This window comes from Panulirus ornatus, chromosome 66 (genome assembly GCF_036320965.1).
Source record: "Panulirus ornatus isolate Po-2019 chromosome 66, ASM3632096v1, whole genome shotgun sequence".
NCBI lineage: Eukaryota > Metazoa > Arthropoda > Malacostraca > Decapoda > Palinuridae > Panulirus > Panulirus ornatus.
In genome coordinates, this window is record NC_092289.1 from 5,834,459 (window position 1) to 5,854,788 (window position 20,330).

General features: G+C 40.2%; 1 protein-coding gene across 7 annotated transcripts in view; it reads right to left on the bottom strand.

The window, feature by feature from the left end:
- The window catches only part of LOC139746857 (uncharacterized), a 456,577-nt gene that overhangs the window by 189,090 nt on the left and 247,157 nt on the right, over positions 1-20,330 (bottom strand). For all 7 annotated transcript variants that reach the window (XM_071658479.1, XM_071658480.1, XM_071658476.1 and 4 more), the window contains one exon: positions 6,389-6,521. In XM_071658479.1, the coding sequence (XP_071514580.1) occupies positions 6,389-6,521 (133 nt within the window). The remainder of the gene's footprint in view (positions 1-6,388; positions 6,522-20,330) is intronic.

Here is a 20,330-nt window from a genome sequence, read left to right on the forward strand (position 1 = left end):
ATGTAAGGCATGTGTACGTGTAGGAAGAGAGGAAAGTGATTGGTTCTCAGTGATGTAGGTTTGCGGCAGGGGTGTGTGATGTCTCCATGGTTGTTTAATTTGTTTATGGATGGGGTTGTTAGGGAGGCGAATGCAAGAGTTTTGGAAAGAGGAGCAAGTATGAAGTCTGTTGTGGATGAGAGAGCTTGGGAAGTGAGTCAGTTGTTGTTCGCTGATGATACAGCGCTGGTGGCTGATTCATGTGAGAAACTGCAGAAGCTGGTGACTGAGTTTGGTAAAGTGTGTGAAAGAAGAAAATTAAGAGTAAATGTGAAAAAGAGCAAGGTTATTAGGTACAGTAGGGTTGAGGGTCACGTCAATTGGGAGGTAAGTTCGAATGGAGAAAAACTGTGTGTGTGTGTGTGTATATGAGTGGTTGGGCCATTCTTTGTCTGTTTCCTTTCACTACCTTGCTGAAGCGGGAAACAGCAGTTTAGTATAAAAATAATAAAAATATATCATCATTATCATACTTAATCACTATCTCCCGCGTCAGTGAGGTAGCGCAAGGAAACAAACGAGGAATAGCCCAACCCATCCACATACACAGGTATATACATAAACGCCCATACACACACATACACATACATACATATACATTTCAACATATACATACATATACATACACAGACATATACAATATACACATGTATATATTCATACTTGTTACCTTCATCCATTCCTGTCGCCGCCCCACCACACATGAAATAGCCCATGCCTTGCAACCATATAACATTGTTGGAGTAACTTTTCTTTTAAACATACCAGATTTTTGCTCTCCAAGATAACATTCTCTCCTTCCACACATTCTTCATTGCTCCCAGAACCTTCGCCCCCTCCACAACCTGTCACTCACTTCCACTTCCATGGTTCCCTCTGCTGCAGGGGCCCCTAGAATTCCTCTCTTCCTGTTTTACTTTCCACAACAGAGTATAGAGAAGAGGGCCAAATGAGGATTTTTCCCTTAAATGCTCAGTCATCTGTTTTTGATGCCACCTTTCTAGTGTGGAAAATGGAAAGCACATGTGAAAAAACTATGTAACAGGATGGAACAGGCTGGGAGATAAGGAGTGTGTGTGTGTGTGTGTGTGTGTGTGTGTGTGTGTGTGTGTGTGTGTGTGTGTGTGTGTGTGTGTAATTCTACGCTAATTTCTGTGCGGCTTTTGTCACCTGGGTTATGAACCATGATAGCTCGTGGTCACAAAATGCCTCACTCATGCATCGAGAGATTACCAATTAAAGATATCCTTGAATACACTGATTAGTTAGTAGTGACTGTAAGAATAATAAAATTGATATTTAATGTGACAACAAAAATGTATCAAGTGTGGAAAAACAAAAAAGGGAATTAGTGGAGTAATTAACCACAGAAACTGAAATACGTCTTGGCATTACAACAAATGGCATCCAACATTATGCAGAACAGAGTGGAAGGGGGTCAGTTAGCATAAGTCAAGCACAGAGACAAGACAGTTTGCCTAAACCCAGGGGGTACAATCCTGGTAAGCCAAAGCTCGCTCCATTACACAGGATGTCTTTATAAAGTTCCAAGGCTTGCCAACTGCAAGGGTAACGCACCAATCATGTGCCTACAAGAGACACTGATGACTTCAATTCAAACTAGGACACAGTAGGTGCCAAGCACCAACATAGGCACAGAGAGAACCTTAGCAATGTGCAGATGCAAACAGTATGCTGTACCTAGGGTATACACCAGGTGCACTGCACTACATGTGAATAGTGAACATAAAGGTTAACCTGACCGATAGAACGTGGGTCATTGCTGAGCATGGACTGCCACACGACCAGCATCCCATGCCCATACAGACTGAATTGACCTGAAGGACATAACCTGTCACTAAGCAAGGACTCCTTCATGCCCAGACCCCCATGCAACTGGTCATCTTCAAAGCTAAGATTATTTTCTAAAAACGTGTTATCAGTTGGATCTTCCTTAAGCGAACTTTTAACACCAGAGACTGAGCAGAGGCACTGGTAAGCAGAGGCACTGGTAAGTATTATGCTGTGCTGAGAAATTAGTGTACTGTTATTTCAAGAGCATTTCCTTTATAATACTGTGCATAGAAATTACAGTGCATTGTCACTTTAAGTGCATTTCCTTTAACTATTCTTCTGCACATCAGTTCTATATTGAAAGAGCTAGCTAACTTGTGAAGATAAGGTGTTTTAGTTATTATCAGCAGGTGTGTTAGGATGCATGCCACATTATTCATACCACTGTTATTACATTCAGACATCAAATGTAAGAACGCTAGAGGCCTTTCCTTATCCTAAAGGAAAGTGAGTGGTAACAGTATGCTTGACAGTCCATTGGCCAAGCTGGGTCAATAATGTTCACATTAAAGGGTTTTACTTAAACCATGGTTTATGGGCCGCCATGGTAATCTTACTTGATCATCATCATCTATCAAGTAATACTAGTCTCTTTTCTTTCTTTATACCATATATTTTACACCTGAGGTAGGGCAAAAAGAATTATGTCTCCATATTCCCTTTGTGTCATGGAAGGCAACTGAAGGGTGTGGGAGCAGGGGATTGGAAACCCTCCCCTCCTTGTATTTCAACTTTTAAAAGGGGAAACATGAAGGATCTAGGCAGGGAGTGTTCATCCTCCTTGAAGGCTAAGGTTGGGGTGTCTGAATGTGTGTGGATGTAAACAAGACGAGAAGAGTGGAGAGATAGGTAGTATGTTTGAGAAAAGAATCCTGGATGTTCTGGTTCTCAGTGAAACAAAACTGAAGGGTAGAGGGAAAGAATGGTTTGGATATGTCTAAGGAGCAAAGTCAGGGGTTTGTGAAAGGACAAGAGTTAAGGAAGGAGTAGTACTCCTGAAGCAGCAGTTGTGGGATCATGTGCCTTTCATCCTCCAGCATGTTCAAGCCTCAAAAACTCAAAATCTTTTTCACTTCATCCTTCCACCTCCAATTGGGTCTCCCTGTTCTTCTTGTTCCCCTCCACATGACACATATATCCTCTTGGTCAACCTTTCCTCACTCACTCTCTCCATATGTCCAAACCATTTCAGCACAACCTCTTCTGCTCTCTCAACCACACTCTTTATATTAACACACATCTCTCTAAATGAGAGTAAATGTGAATAAGAGCAAGGTTATTAGGTACAGTAGGGGTGAGGGTCAAGTCAATTGGGAGGTGAGTTTGAATGGAGAAAAACTGGAGGAAGTGAAGTGTTTTAGATATCTGGGAGTGGATCTGTCAGCGGATGGAACCATGGAAGCGGAAGTGGATCATAGGGTGGGGGAGGGGGCGAAAATTTTGGGAGCCTTGAAAAATGTGTGGAAGTCGAGAACATTATCTCGGAAAGCAAAAATGGGTATGTTTGAGGGAATAGTGGTTCCAACAATGTTGTATGGTTGCGAGGCGTGGGCTATGGATAGAGATGTGCGCAGGAGGATGGATGTGCTGGAAATGAGATGTTTGAGGACAATGTGTGGTGTGAGGTGGTTTGATCGAGTAAGTAACGTAAGGGTAAGAGAGATGTGTGGAAATAAAAAGAGCGTGGTTGAGAGAGCAGAAGAGGGTGTTTTGAAATGGTTTGGGCACATGGAGAGAATGAGTGAGGAGAGATTGACCAAGAGGATATATGTGTCGGAGGTGGAGGGAACGAGGAGAAGAGGGAGACCAAATTGGAGGTGGAAAGATGGAGTGAAAAAGATTTTGTGTGATCGGGGCCTGAACATGCAGGAGGGTGAAAGGAGGGCAAGAAATAGAGTGAATTGGTGTCATGTGGTATACAGGGGTTGACGTGCTGTCAGTGGATTGAAGCAAGGCATGTGAAGCGTCTGGGGTAAACCATGGAAAGCTGTGTAGGTATGTATATTTGCGTGTGTGGACGTGTGTATGTACATGTGTATGGGGGGGGGGGGGTTGGGCCATTTCTTTCGTCTGTTTCCTTGCGCTACCTCGCAAACGCGGGAGACAGCGACAAAGTAAAAAAAAAAAAAAAAAAAAAAAAAAAAAAAATCTCTCTAACCCTTACATTACTTACATGACCAAATCACATCACACCACTTACTGTCTTCAAACATTTCATTTCCAACCCATCCACACTCCTCTGGATTGCCTTATATATGGCCCATATAATACTGTTAGGATTAATATTCCCTCAAATACACCCATTTTTGTCCTCTCATATAATGTTCTCTCTTTCCATACATTCTTCAGTGCTCCCAGAACCTTCAACTTCTAACCCATCCTATGACTTATTTCCGTTGCCAAGTTTCCATCTCTGCCATGTCCACTACACGACATCTTAAACACTTCGCTTCCTCCATTATTTTTTTTTCAAACTCACATCCCAACTAACCAATCCCTCAACCCTGCTAATCTAATAACCTCGCTTTTACTCACTTTCAATTTCAACTTACTTCTTTTATCTTAAGCAAGTCTTTCAATGACTTTTTTCTTTACTAAAAGACTCTCCATGACTATATCACTTCGCACACCATCAAGACCAAAACATCCTACATCCGCCATTCTATCATCAAACACTCTATACATACTGCCCAAATGCCTTTCTTTTCTCTTTCACTAGCAACTTTACTCCCTCATCCCACCACTCACTACCCTTTCTTATCTGCCTTCCTCCAACTTTTGCATGCCACATGCATCTCTTGAACATGCCATCAATGCTTCCCTAAATACCTCCCATTCCTCACTCACTCTCCTCATTTCATTTAATCTCACCTTCTGCCATTCTACACTCAATCTCCCTTAGTATTTCTTTACCCAAGTCTCCTTTCCAAGCTCAACTTACTCTCACCACTCTCTTCTCTCCAATACTGTTTCCCCTCTCACCACTCTCTTCTCACCAACATTGTTTCCTCTTTTTTGAAACTCCCTACCAATCTTCACCCTCACCTTCACAATATAGTAATCAGACATCCCATTAACTGCCCCTCTCAGCACATCTACATCCAAAACTCTCTCTTTTACATGACTATTAATTAATGTGTAATCTAATGATGCCTGCTGACTATCTCTCCTACTCACATACCTATTGTGTAAATCCCTTTTTTCAAAACAGATATTTCCAATCACATCCTTTTTCAGCACGCAACTCCACAAGCTCTTCATCATTTCCATTCATAATACTGAATACCCCATGTGCCCCAATTATACCCTCAACTGCCACATCACTTACTTTCCTGTTTAAATCACCCACCACTAATATCCAGTCTCTTACATCAAAACTGCTGAGACACTCACTCAGCTGCTCCCACAACACATGCTTCTCACGATCTTTCTTCTCACAGCCAGGTGCATAAGCACCAATAATCACCCATCTCTCACCATCCACTTTCATTTTCACTCATATCAATCTAGAATTTACATCCTTATATTTCATCACATGCTTTCACAACTCCTGCTTCAGAAGAAGTGCTACTCCTTCCTTAGCTCTTGCCCTCTAACCCCTGACTTTACTCCTAAGACATTATTCCCCCTTACCCTTGAGCTTTGTTTCACTCACAGCCAGAACACTGAGGTTTCTTTCCTTGAATGAACTACCTTTCTTTCCTCTCTTCTCATCTTGGTAACATCCACTCACATTTAGACATCCCAGCCTGAGCCTTTCAGCAGGATAAGCACTCCCTACTTGGTTCCTTCTTGTTTCCTCTTTAGAAACTGAAATACAAAGGGGGAGGGTGTCTACCCCTTACTCCTACCTCCTTTAGTTGCCTTCTACAAAATGCGGGGAATACAGAGGTATGGTTCTTTTTCCCCAAAACAGGGATGTATACACAAAGATAACAATATTGATTAAAAAAAGAAGTCTACATATTGTACATAAGTCTTGCAAGATATATTCACAACACAATAAAACCAGAACCTTAATCAATATTCAATCAATATAACTTTGTCATGCAGATTCACATTTATGACATGAAAATCTTGTGAAATGAAGTATTGAGCCCAGTAACAAAATCTGTGCTCACATTCTATACACAAATTATATCACACAATTCAATAATTACAAGAAAAAGCAGCTACAATTAATAACAGTATAGTGATATTACTTGCAAACATGTCAATGAATATGTGTGGAAATGAGGCCACTGTTTCTTCATTTTGGTGGTACCTCAAAAAGGCAGGAGAGGCAATTTATTTCTAAGAAAAAAATTCATGGCAAGACATGTGTAAAGGCAAGAATAGGTAGGTCTCAGACATCTTAAAGTTAAAACAAATGAATTGTTTTTGTGATATCTTTAGGACACCACACATAATTATAGATCAAACAACCTCATGACAATGTAACACTTTAGTCTCTCGGGCATGGTTACTGGCAACCACGTTAACTGAGATAACTTACGCACTGATTTCAGATGGGTGAGTTAATTCACAACCTGACTTTGGTCTGGCCTGTAGATCATGCCCAAGTCTCACAGATTGATAAAAACTGACCAATCCTGGATCTGTCCGTACCACGTCTGCTGGTGCAGAGACTGTAAAGAATATCAATTAAATTTTAACATAAAAATTCCCAGCTTTTTTCTGCAAATATTACAAGTAGAATCATTTCAAATCCAGCATAGAATATTCAAGCAAACCTCAATGTTAAATAACCACTCATTTAACCAAGTATGTTAACTCTCATAATTCCTTTATGAGCAATAGATTCCTTCCCTTTCATCTTCCCTTTGCTGTATGTAGCAATATTTCATCATTTTACAAAGCCTCACAAACTATTAATCACCAACAAGCTGTTTCATGCAAAAGAAAGAGACAGTTCACACATAACCATTTCTAAAATCCAAAGTTAGTGCAGATATCCACATTCATCAAAATCAACATCTTTCTCAAACAAACTCAACCACTCCATCTTAACTTCAGCCTTCCCTAATATCTACAGTCTATAATCTACCTATCTATATCCCACAAGGTTTCTCAAGCAATATAAAAGGGAGGTGACACATTATCTATTCATGTTTTTGCAACACTTTTCACTGAATCACCTCCTTAAAAGTCATACATTCTTCCTCAGGTGTTCTTGTTCCTTTTCAATTTTAGGTTTCCTCTTTAACTACACCCAATCACCTAAGTGAAATTAAAGTTGAGTAACTCTAATCTGAAAATCCAAAACATTTTGAAAGGCGACATGAGGTCACAAAAAATTCCATTCCCTAAACACATTATTTTTTCATTGTACTGCCGGCATTTAATATTTTACTGTTAAGCACTTACATGAGAATAAGTGTAAGAAAATGATGGCTTATCAGTAGCATACAAATTCAGAATCAGGAATGATGGCGATGCCAAACAATCACAGATTGTCCACATGGATGGCTAAGGTTGTGACACCTTAGCTTTCTGATAGTTAAGTATTACACTAACTTTATGTGCAAAATTATCAAATATTGTATAAATTACCTCCAGGCTATGTGTATAAGGTGTATATGAAACATAAATGGACTCTGTATTCATATTTTGAGTCCCATCCTCAAGATATCTCATAAGTATATGCAAATATTCCAAAATTCAAAAAAATCCAAAATCCAAAACTCTTCTGGTCCCAGGCATTTCAGATAAGAAATACTCAACCTGTACATCCCTAATTTTTCCACTAGTGCTACCTAAACATTACATCATTTACTCAATCAGCAATCACCTAAAATGAAAATATACCTATAAACAACTTTCATTCTTCAATCTAACCACCTTCAAATGACTCATTCTTCACTCTGTCAACCTTCTTAACTCAATATCCAGTAAGAAATTAATCTAAACTACTTGTACTATACTACCTATTCTATTGTACCCATGTTTTATCAAAATGCACCAAACAAGTTTGCACAACTAAATAAGAAACCTAAAGACACTTGAATATTATTTTTTTCCCTTCCTCACTCCATACAGTTTTGTCAATTTCAACATAATTTCTGAAAATTCAACATGCAACAACTCACAATGTCTCATATACAATGTGCAAATGCTGCTATCTTAAGTTAAAGCCAATTCAAAATCTACTTCCTTTCACAACTAAACTTCAGAACACTTTCTATTTTCCTATTCCCTCCAGCCTGATTTTCTATTAAGATTTTTGGTGCATATATCGACTATAGCCAAACAAAAATAATTTCTCTTATGTCATATATTTTTACTTTTCTCCATAACCACCAAAAAAATGCTTCCACTTAATTCTTTATAGTATAGAAAATAGGAACAAAGCCCTGGGATGTGCAGCGACCTAACAGCAATACTTTGATCATATAAACAAAGCCAGATAATTGCCACAAGCTACCTTCTTGTCTTGACTCTTCCATTTTCAAAACATATTCACCATAATTCTGATAACCTATGGATGTTAAAGCACAGGAATGCTTAGTGCATTATAATCTATGCAAAAGAAACATAAAGATATCAGAAATCATTATGTTATATGAGGCATAAGCTTACTTCCTCCATTAATGACCTTTTTTTTCTTATGTTAGCTAAGACTGTATGGGTAAGTGAATGTCCAAATCAAGGCCATCTCATTGATCCTATATAGTGATTCATCTATTGTTATTATACTTGACTGCCATATCTCGACACAGCAAGGTAGCACCAGGAAACAGACGAAGAATAACCCATCCACTCATACACACATATATATAGATAAGAGCCTATACATGTGCACATATACATACACACATATATATATTAACATACATACATATACATACATAGACATATACATATGTGCATATTCATACTTGCTTGCTTTCATCCATTCCCAACGCCACCCCACACCACAGAAAACAGCTTCACTGCCCCCTGCTTCAGTGAGGTAGCACCAGGAAAACAGGCAAAGAAAGGCCACATTCATTCACACTCAGTCTCTAGATGTCACTTGAAATACACCAAAACCACAGCTCACAATCCACATCAAGGCCCCACAGACCTTCCCATGGTTTACCCCAGACATTTCACATGCTCTGATTCAGTCGACTGACAGCATGTCGACCCCAGTATGCCACATTGTTTCAATTCACTTGATTCCTTGCATGCCTCTCACCCTCCTGTATGTTCAGATTCCGATCAAAATCTTTTTCACTCCATCCTTCCACCTCCAATTTGGTCTCCCACTTCTTGTTCCCTCCACCTCTGACAAATATATCCTATCTGTCAATATTTTCTCACTCATTCTCTCTATATATCCAAACCATTTGAACACACCCTCTTCTGCTCTCTCTACCATACTCTTTTTTATTTCCACACATATCTCTTACCCTTTCATTACTTACTCGATTAAAAAACCTCACACCACATGTCATCCTTCAACATTTCATTTCCAACACATCCACCCTCCTCTGTACAACCCTATCTATAGACCATGCCTTGCAACCATTTAATATTGCTGGAACCACTATTCCTTCAAATATACCCATTCTTACTCTCCAAGTTAACTTTCTCTCCTTCCACACGTTCTTCAACGCCCCTAGCACCTTCGCCCCTTCCCTCATCCTGTGATTCACTTCCACTTCCATGGTTTCATTTGCTGCTAAGTCCACTCCCAGATATCTAAAACACTTCACTTCCTCCAACCTTTCTCCATTCAAACTTACATCCCAATTAACTTGTCCCTCAACCGTATTAAACCTAATAACCTTCCTCTTATTCACATTTACTCTCAACTTTCTCCTTTCTCACACTTTTCCAAACTCAGTCACCAACTTATGCAGTTTCTCACCAGAATCAGCCACTAGAGCTGTATCATCAGCAAACAACAACTGACTCACTTCCCACTCCCTCTCATCCCCAATGGGCTGCACACTCGCCCCTCTCTCCAAAATCATTGCATTTACCTCCCTAACCACCCCATCCATAAACAAATTAAACAGCCATGGGGACATCACACATCCCTGCCTCAGACCAAAATTCACTGGGAACCAATCACTCTCCTCTCTTCCTACTCGTAAACATGCCTTATATCCTTGATAAAAACTTTTCACTGCTTCTAGCAACTTATCTCCCACACCATATACTCTTTAGACCTTCCACATAGCAACTCTATCAACCCTATCATATGCCTTTTCCAGATCCATAAATGCTACATATAAATCCATCTTTTCTCAAATCCATTCTCACACAAACTCTTCAAAGCAAACATCTGAGACACATATTCTCTACCACTTCTGAAACCACAATGCTCTTCCCCAATCTGATGCTCTGTACATGCCACCACATTCTCAATCAATACCCTCCCATATAATTTCCCAGGAATACTCAACTTATGCCTCTGTAGTCTGAACACTCACCTTTATCCCCTTTGCCTTTGTACAATGGCACTATGCATGCATTCCGCCAACATATGATGTCCCCAAGGTTGTTAAATTTGTTTATGGATAGGGTGGTTCACAAGGTAAATGCAAGTTTTGGAGAAAGGGGTGGGTTAAGAGGTCTGGGAATTGAGTCAATTGTTGTTCACCAATGATACAGCATTGGTGACTGATTCGAGTGAAAAACTGCAGAAACTGGTGACTGAGCTTGGAAAAGTGTGTGGAGGGGAAAGTTAAGAGTAAGTATCAATACGAGCAAGGTTATTAAGTTCAGCAGGGTTGAGGGACAAGTTAGTTGGGATGTAAGTTTGAATGGAGAAAAATTGGAGGAAGTGAAGTGTTTTAGATATCTAGGAGTGGTATTGGCAGCTAATGAAACCATGGAAGCAGAAGTGAGTCATAAGGTGGGAGAGGGAGCTATGGCTCTGGGAGCAATGAAGAATGTGTGGAAAGCGAGAACGTTATCTGGGAGAGTAAAAATGGTTATGTTTGAAGGAATAATAGTTCCAACAGTATTATTTGGTTGCGAGGCACGAGCTATAGATAGATTGTACGGAAGGTGGTGGCTGTGTTGGAAATGAGATGTTTGAGGACAATATGTGGTGTGAGGTGGTTTGATCGAGTAAGTAATGAAAGGGTAAGAGATGTGTGGAAATAAAAAGAGTGTGGTTGAGAGAGCAGAAGAGGGTGCACTAAAATGGTTCAGACATATGGAACAAATGAGTGAGGAAAGATTGACAAAGAGGATACATGTGTCAGAGGTGGAGGGAACAAGAAGCAGCAGAAAACCAAACTGGAGGTGGAAGGATAGTGTAAAAAAAAATTTTGAGCAACTGGGGCCTGAACAAGCAGAAGGGTAGGAGGCATGCATGGAGAGAGTAAACTGGAATGATGTAGTATACTGGGGTCAACATGCTGTCACTGGATTGAACCATGGCATGTAAAACGTCTGGAGTAAACCACGCAAATGTCAGAAATTATTATCTTATGAGGTAAAAGCTTACTTCCCTCATATTAGCTTAAGTTAATCCTCTTAAAATCATCATAAAGCTACCTCAAATCATGCTTCTGTAACAAAACTCTGATAAAACCATAATTTTTCATAAGTTCACAGTAATTTGCTTCTCTCACAAAGAAAAATATTACACCAATGTTAAAATTATCATCAAACTTTGTCGCTGTCTCCCACGTTAGCAAGGTAGCGCAAGGAAACGGACGAAAGAATGGCCTAACCCACCCACATACACGTGTATATACATACACGTCCACACATGCATTTCAACATATACATATACATCCATACACAGACTTATACGTATAAACACGTACATAACTCATACTTGCTGCCTATATTCATTCCTGTCGCCACCCTGCCACACATGAAAATACAACCCCCTTCCCCAACGTGCGCGAGGTAGCACTAGGAAAAGACAACATAGGCCACACTCGTTCACACTCAGTCTCTAGCTGTCATGTATAATGCACTGAAACCTCAGCTCCCTTTCCACATCCAGGCCCCACAGAACTTTCCATGGTTTACCCCAGAAGCTTCACATGCCCTGCTTCAATCCATTGACAGGATGTCAACCCCAGTATACCACATCGTTCCAATTCACTCTATTCCTTGCACGCCTTTCACACTCCTCGATGTTCAGGCCCCAATCGCTCAAAATCTTTTTCACTCCATCTTTCCACCTCCAATTTGGTCTCCCACTTCTCCTCGTTCCCTCCACCTCTGACACTTATATCCTCTTTGTCAATCTTTCCTCACTCATTCTCTCCATGTGACCAAACCATTTTAAAACACCCTCTTCTGCTCTCTCAACCACACTCTTTTTATTACCAGATATCTCTATTACCCTTTCATTACTTACTTGATCAAACCACCTCACACCACATGTCCTCAAACATCTCATTTCCAACACATCCACCCTCCTCTGCACAACTCTATCTATAGCCCACCTCTCGCAACCATATAACATTGTTGGAACCGCTATTCCTTCAAACATACCCATTTTTGCTTTCCAAGATAATGTTCTCGACTTCCACACATTTTCAACGCTCCTAGAACTTTCGCCCCCTCCCCCACCCTGTGACTCACTTCTGCTTCCATGGTTCTATCCACTGCCAAATCCACTCCCAGATATCTAAAACACTTCACTTCCTCCAGTTTTTCTCCATTCAAACTTACCTCCCAATTGACTTGTCCCTCAACCCTATTGCAACCCTCAGTGTGTCCCTCAACCCTACTTGCTCTTAATTCACATTTACTCTTAACTTTCTTCTTTCACACACTTTACCAAACTCAGTCACCAGCTTCTGCAGTTTCTCACCTGAATCAGCCGCCAGCGCTGTATCATCAGCGAACAACAATTGACTCACTTCCCAAGCTCTCTCATCCACAACAGACTCCATACTTGCCCCTCTCTCCAAAACTCTTGCATTCACCTCCCTAACAACCCCATCCATAAACAAATTAAACAACCATGGAGACATCACGCACCCCTGCCACAAACCAACATTCACTGAGAACCAATCACTTTCCTCTCTTCCTACACATACACATGCCTTACATCTTCGATAAAAACTTTTCACTGCTTCTAACAACTTGCCTTCCACACCATATATTCCTAATACCTTCCACAGAGCATCTCTATCAACTCTATCATTTGCTTTCTCCAGATCCATAAATGCTACATACAAATCCATTTGCTTTTCTAAGTATTTCTCACATACATTCTTCAAAGCAAACACCTGATCCACACATCCTCTACCACTTCTGAAATCACACTGCTCTTCCCTAATCTGATGCTCTGTACATGCCTTCACCCTCTCAATCAATACCATCCCATATAATTTCCCTGGAATACTCAACAAACTTATACCTCTGTAATTTGAGCACTCACCTTTATTCCCTTTGCCTTTTTACAATGGCACTATGCATCCATTCCACCAATCCTTAGGCACTTCACCATGAGTCATACATTCATTAAATATCCTTACCAACCAGTCAACAACACAGTCACCTCCTTTTTTAATAAATTCCACTGAAATTGCCATCCAAACCCACTGCCTTGCCGGCTTTCATCTTTGGAAAAGCTTTTACTACCTCTTCTCTGTTTACCAAACCACTCTCCCAAACCCTCTCACTTCGCATACCACCTTGACCAAAACACCCTATATCTGCCACTCTATCATCTAACACATTCAACAGACCTTCAAAATACTCACTCCATCTCCTCACATCACCACTACTTGTTATCACCTCTCCATTAGCCCCCTTCACTAATGTTCCCATATGTTCTCTTGTCTTAACGCATTTTACTTACCTCCTTCCAAAACATCTTTTTCTTTCTTTCTTTCTTTCAAACTATTTGCCATTTCCCGCATTAGCAAGGTAGCATTAAGAACAGAGGACTGGACCTCTGAGGGAATATCCTCACCTGGCCCCCTTCTCTGTTCCTTCTTTTGGAAAATTAAAAAAGAAAACAAGAGGGGAGGATTTCCAGCCCCCCACTCACTCCCCTTTTAGTCGCCTTCTACGACACGCAGGGAATACATGGGAAGTATCCTTTCTCCCCTATCCCCAGGGATAAAACATCTCTTTATTCTCCCTAAAATTTAATGATACTCTCTCACCTCACCTCACCAAACGTATAGGTTTATTTTCACCTAAATTTCATTATTGTTTAAAGCTGAAAATCTGCTTAATTTGATCAAATATTCTAAATGGTGCAATACACATCCTTTTAGAAAAACTTCTGCCTCTCTCTCAATTATACTTTAACAATTCTACTAAATGAATAAGAAACATTTTCATATTATTCATAATCATTGGACAAGCAATAATTTCCATTGTATAATATTGGTCTCAATGGATCTGACTGCTAGATATGTTAAGTGTGGACCAGTTCTGCAGCACCAAATAAAACCTCTTCTTAACATCAAAAGGGCTCACTTGTTAACATTTAGAAAAATAAATTTTACAGCAAGCCAACCACTTATATGAAGCTATTCATTCCTGATCCCTGAAGGACCACCACACCACTTCAAAAGCCCTGTCTTAAACTCAAAACTTTGTTGTCAACCCTTTGAGAATGATGGTCTAAACCTCCTGCTGTAAGCTTCATTCCCACTGACTGCAACTGCTGAAAACTTTCCATGCCCAATTAAAAAAGTCTACCTTCATCTTTTGATAATTAGAATTTGCTTTGAATCTTGTTGTGGCATTTGAACTCACAATGCATGCTGCCATCTGCCAGAGCCAGTGGTAAAAAAGAAACACAAACAAACATTGTCAGTTACTCCTACGTTACACTCTTGAGAAACTACCAGATGTCAACATTAATTCTTCTTTTTGTTTAAAAGCACTGTATGCATTATTACTCTAGGTTTCAAACTGAGTACAATTTACCATGTTTTGATAAGAGATAAAGAGGCAACAGCTCCGCTGGCACATGCACATCCCTTAAAAATTTTGTTCCACCCTTTCAAATATTTTCTGTTTTCTTCTAGGGCATTATGAGTATGAAGAGAAAGAAGAAAATTACTATGGACCAAAAAATCTAAGCTGAGTTCTGAGCCTCTGAATCTTGAGAGCAATGAACCTCTGATGTCTACCCTAGAAAGCAGTGACAAAGACGACCAAAGCAAGCTAGCATTGAAAGATATATCTACAGTGTCCTCATGATCCAGAAAGATGAGTGTAATGCCATCTATCTTAAGACAACAAGGTAAAGTTATGGATTTTCATGGACAACAAACTGTGCTTGGTTTGGAAAATCTTACACCATACAGGTGTTTTCAGAAACTATTTTTCTTGGTATTATTCATGAGACTGTTGTGAAGAAAACTAACAAATATTTTGGAAAATATTACACCATACAAGTGTTTTCAGAAACTATTTTTCTTGGTACTATTCATGAGACTGTTGTGAAGGAAACTAACAAATATACTAAGTTTAGGTTAGATAAACTGAGGCCTCTATCACCCAGGTCTATATCTAATAAGTACTTGTTGAAAGAAAGATAAATTTATGATGCTTTCTGGCTATCTATCAATTATAATCTTAGATATACAGTGTTCTAGACCCCCCCCCCCCAATATATTTTCAAAGGCAATATCATACTTATATTTTAGTACTTTGTCATCTCACCTTTGGCCTTGATTACCATCTGCAGACATCTGGGCACAGGATTGTCAAGGTTCCTGAAGTATTCTAGGCCAATGTTTTGGGTCCATAAAGTCTTGATCTGAATAAGGTGAGGCACTGATGAGGCATTGCAGGAAGCAAGCTTGACTTTCACTTAATTTCAGTAGCTCTAAATTGGATTAAGGTCTGGGGAGTTCCCAGGCCACTTAAGCAGTTGATAATGTTCCCCTGGTAACAAAGTCATCACCTTTCTAACCTTATGGCAGGGGACACTATTCAACATAACGTGACTACACCCATGAACCTCATAAATAGGAAGCATATGGTCCTTTTGCACCTTAATGTACTGTCCTCCATTCATTGTAGTGTTTTTAGGTTAGACATAAAATCATCCCCTGCCCAATGCACCATAAAGCAACCCCAGATCACACTAACTGGGTGTTCACCATCTTCACAGGAACAAGAGTCATTCCAGCTGCCACCCTCTGGCTTCCTTACCCTTCCTTGCCTTACTTCACTCTTGGTCACTCCAGTCTTTGTATTTCCTTGCAAATATGAGTCATTTGCATTTCATTTCCTTTATATGCAGGGGACTGGCAGCTAGCTTATGGGAAGGAATGTGGAGGTCCTTTTGAAGGCAATGTTGAATGGTTCTTTGAGAGACATTTCCTCGAAGTTTTGAATGGCTTTTCTTGAGTATGACATCTAAAATGTGGGATTGCTCCTACACTTCTCTTCTAAGGAAGTCATTTGTAGACTGAAAAGTCTTCCTTGGATAGGTTTTGGTGGTGGGAAGACAGTGTCAGGGAGGCCATGAGCACTGATAAGCAGTCACCTGATCATGCACTGTGAGTGCCCAGTGCCCCTTTTAGTCTCAAGTGTACCCATAATTTTTTAATTTCAGGTGAGAATTCAGGCCTTCTCCTCCTTAGAAAAGTAATTTTCAACCAATCTGAAAACACAGCACCCAGAAACAAAATCTCCTACATGAAGTGGCAAGAAAGTGGTAAAGAAAAAACATCCTTCCCTATAGATAGCCAAAGGCACACTGTGGCAGGTTGCTGGTGCTCACACTGTTAGAAAAACTATCTCAGGACTGGTGGAATGCCTTTATAGTATCACTGTATAAAGGGAATAGGGAAAAGTGAATGTTCAAATTATAGGAATAAGTTGTCTGGCAAGTGGTAAGTGAGTGTTGGTAAGCACAGATCATCATTTAGGGATACAGAATGTGGCTTCAGAAGTGTATGATGATGTATGGATCAGTTACTTGCTTTGAGGAATGTATGTGAGAAATACAGAGAAAAAGAAGGATTTGCATGTAGTAAGTATGGATATGGAGGAAGCATATGATAGGGTTGATGGAGGTGCTTTGTGAACACATTTCAAATGTATGTTACGGGTGGAGAGCAACTAGAAGCAGTAAGGAATTTATATCAAGAGAGAAAGGCATAAGTGGAAGTTGAAAGAGAGGGTGGCTGGGTGGTTCCACATGAAGCTGGGTCTCAAAATAAGGGTGAGTGATGTTACCATGGCCATTCAATCTCTTTACGGGGAGGGGGGTGAGGGAGCTAAATGTGAGGGTCATGGAGAGCTGGGTGGGGTTGCAGTTTGTAAGAGGTGGAGAAGGATTTGGAGATATGGCAGTTGCTGTTTGCTAATGATACAATTCCAGTGGCAGACTAAAGTGAGAAACTGTATGTAAAAGAAAACTGAAAGTTATTTTGAATAAAAGTACCATTATAAAGTTGAGCAAGGTTAAGAGATAAACTGGCTGGAGTATGCATTTGAATAGAGAGAACATGAAGGAAATAGTGTTACAAATACCTGAGAGTGGTCTGTGAGGACACAAATGAGAATGCTTGATGGTATTTCAATCCCAAAAGTGCTGTATGGTTGTGAGGCATAGGCTTTAGATAAGAAAGTAAGGAAGAGGGCAGATGTATTGGAAATGATATACATAAGTACAGTATATGGTGTGAGTAGAGTTGATCAAGTAAGAAGTATAACGGTAACTGAGAAATATAGGCATAAGAATAGTGTTAAGAGAGATGAAGAAGGTGTCCTCATATTGATTGGACTTATAGAGAGGATGAGTGAAGAGAAACTAAGGGGTTATAAGTGTCAGAAGTGGAGGGAACAAGGAGAAAGGGGGGACCAAGGATAAGATGGAAAGATTCTCAGAGTTATTGGGGCCTAAACATGCAAGAGAGAGATGCATGCAGGGGATAGAGTGAACTAGATATATGTGATATACAGGGAGTGATGTGGTATCAGTGGTCTGAACTAGGATATCTGAAGCACTTTAGGGATACCTTGCTGAGTAAGGTTCTAAGGTCACCTGAGATCTTAGTGGGAGAGGATAAACTTTTTTTTCTTTTATATTCTTTAAGGCTACAGTCATGGACAAAAGTCAACATCAAGGCTGGGCCTTAGTTGAAATATAGAGAGGATTATGAAAGAGAAAAAGAATAGACAAGGAAAAATGTTTATGTATTTTGGAGGAAGTGAAAAATCTGTCTTTTAAAATGTGCCAAGTCATACTTACTGGGATAGACATTCCCTTTGACAAACAAAATAGCTAACTGAAGATCCACACTAGTCACTGCCCATGTTACAATTGTGCACTTCACAGTGATGGGAGGAAGGTAGGCAGACATATTTACATAGCATATACATGAACAAATAAAGCTATATTTCAAGTCATTACTACATTTGTAAACTTCCAGAGGAATACGTAGTTCTTGCAAACATACTTACGCAATCTATGGGGAGATTGGAGAAGGTAAGGGGATTAACCTCATGATGCAAATTCACTAATGGTACTTCTAATTGTCTGATAGCACATTTGTCCCTAACCTTGAACTGACAGTGAAAAACCAGTATATTGACATTTGTGGAAATAAGAAACACAATGCAAATTTAGGCAATATTTGTTTATATTGCACCACTGTCATTTACACCATGTTATCTTTTAGTAACTGGAGGCTCTAGTCAAGGACAAAAGTCCACATCAAGGCCAAGCCTTAATTGAAATACGGAGAGGTTAATGAAAGGGAAAAAGAAGGGACACAAAAGTATGCATGAATTTTGGAGGAAGGATTAAGCCTGCCTTTTAAAAAGTTCCAGGTCATATTTACCGGGAAAGACATGAGAGGGTAGACCTATCATTCTTTCCACTATATCCTCCTTCCATCTATTGAAGTCACCCATGACACAATTTCATCTCTTAAATTTACTTCCCCTATTGACCTTTCAATTTTTTCAAACAGGATTTCTTAACCTCGCCTCACTTATAATACATATATTTTTTTTTTTTTTTTTGTCGCTGTCTCCCGCGTTTGCGAGGTAGCGCAAGGAAACAGACGAAAGAAATTGCCCAACCCACCCCCATACACATGTATATACATACGTCCACACACGCAAATATACATACCTACACAGCTTTCCATGGTTTACCCCAGACGCTTCACATGCCCCGATTCAATCCACTGACAGCACGTCAACCCCGGTATACCACATCGCTCCAATTCACTCTATTCCTTGCCCTCCTTTCACCCTCCTGCATGTTCAGGCCCCGATCACACAAAATCTTTTTCACTCCATCTTTCCACCTCCAATTTGGTCTCCCTCTTCTCCTCGTTCCCTCCACCTCCGACACATATATCCTCTTGGTCAATCTTTCCTCACTCATTCTCTCCATGTGCCCAAACCACTTCAAAACACCCTCTTCTGCTCTCTCAACCACGCTCTTTTTATTTCCACACATCTCTCTTACCCTTACGTTACTCATTCGATCAAACCACCTCACACCACACATTGTCCTCAAACATCTCATTTCCAGCACATCCATCCTCCTGCGCACAACTCTATCCATAGCCCACGCCTCGCAACCATACAACATTGTTGGAACCACTATTCCTTCAAACATACCCATTTTTGCTTTCCGAGATAATGTTCTCGACTTCCACACATTCTTCAAGGCCCCCAGAATTTTCGCCCCCTTCCCCACCCTATGATCCACTTCCGCTTCCATGGTTCCATCCGCTGTCAGATCCACTCCCAGATATCTAAAACACTTCACTTCCTCCAGTTTTTCTCCATTCAAACTCACCTCCCAATTGACTTGACCCTCAACCCTACTGTACCTAATAACCTTGCTCTTATTCACATTTACTCTTAACTTTCTTCTTCCACACACTTTACCAAACTCAGTCACCAGCTTCTGCAGTTTCTCACATGAATCAGCCACCAGCGCTGTATCATCAGCGAACAACAACTGACTCACTTCCCAAGCTCTCTCATCCCCAACAGACTTCATACTTGCCCCTCTTTCCAAAACTCTTGCATTTACCTCCCTAACAACCCCATCCATAAACAAATTAAACAACCATGGAGACATCACACAACCCTGCCGCAAACCTACATTCACTGAGAACCAATCACTTTCCTCTCTTCCTACACGTACACATGCCTTACATCCTCGATAAAAACTTTTCACTGCTTCTAACAACTTTCCTCCCACACCATATATTCTTAATACCTTCCACAGAGCATCTCTATCAACTCTATCATATGCCTTCTCCAGATCCATAAATGCTACATACAAATCCATTTGCTTTTCTAAGTATTTCTCACATACATTCTTCAAAGCAAACACCTGATCCACACATCCTCTACCACTTCTGAAACCACACTGCTCTTCCCCAATCTGATGCTCTGTACATGCCTTCACCCTCTCAATCAATGCCCTCCCATATAATTTACCAGGGATACTCAACAAACTTATACCTCTGTAATTTGAGCACTCACTCTTATCCCCTTTGCCTTTGTACAATGGC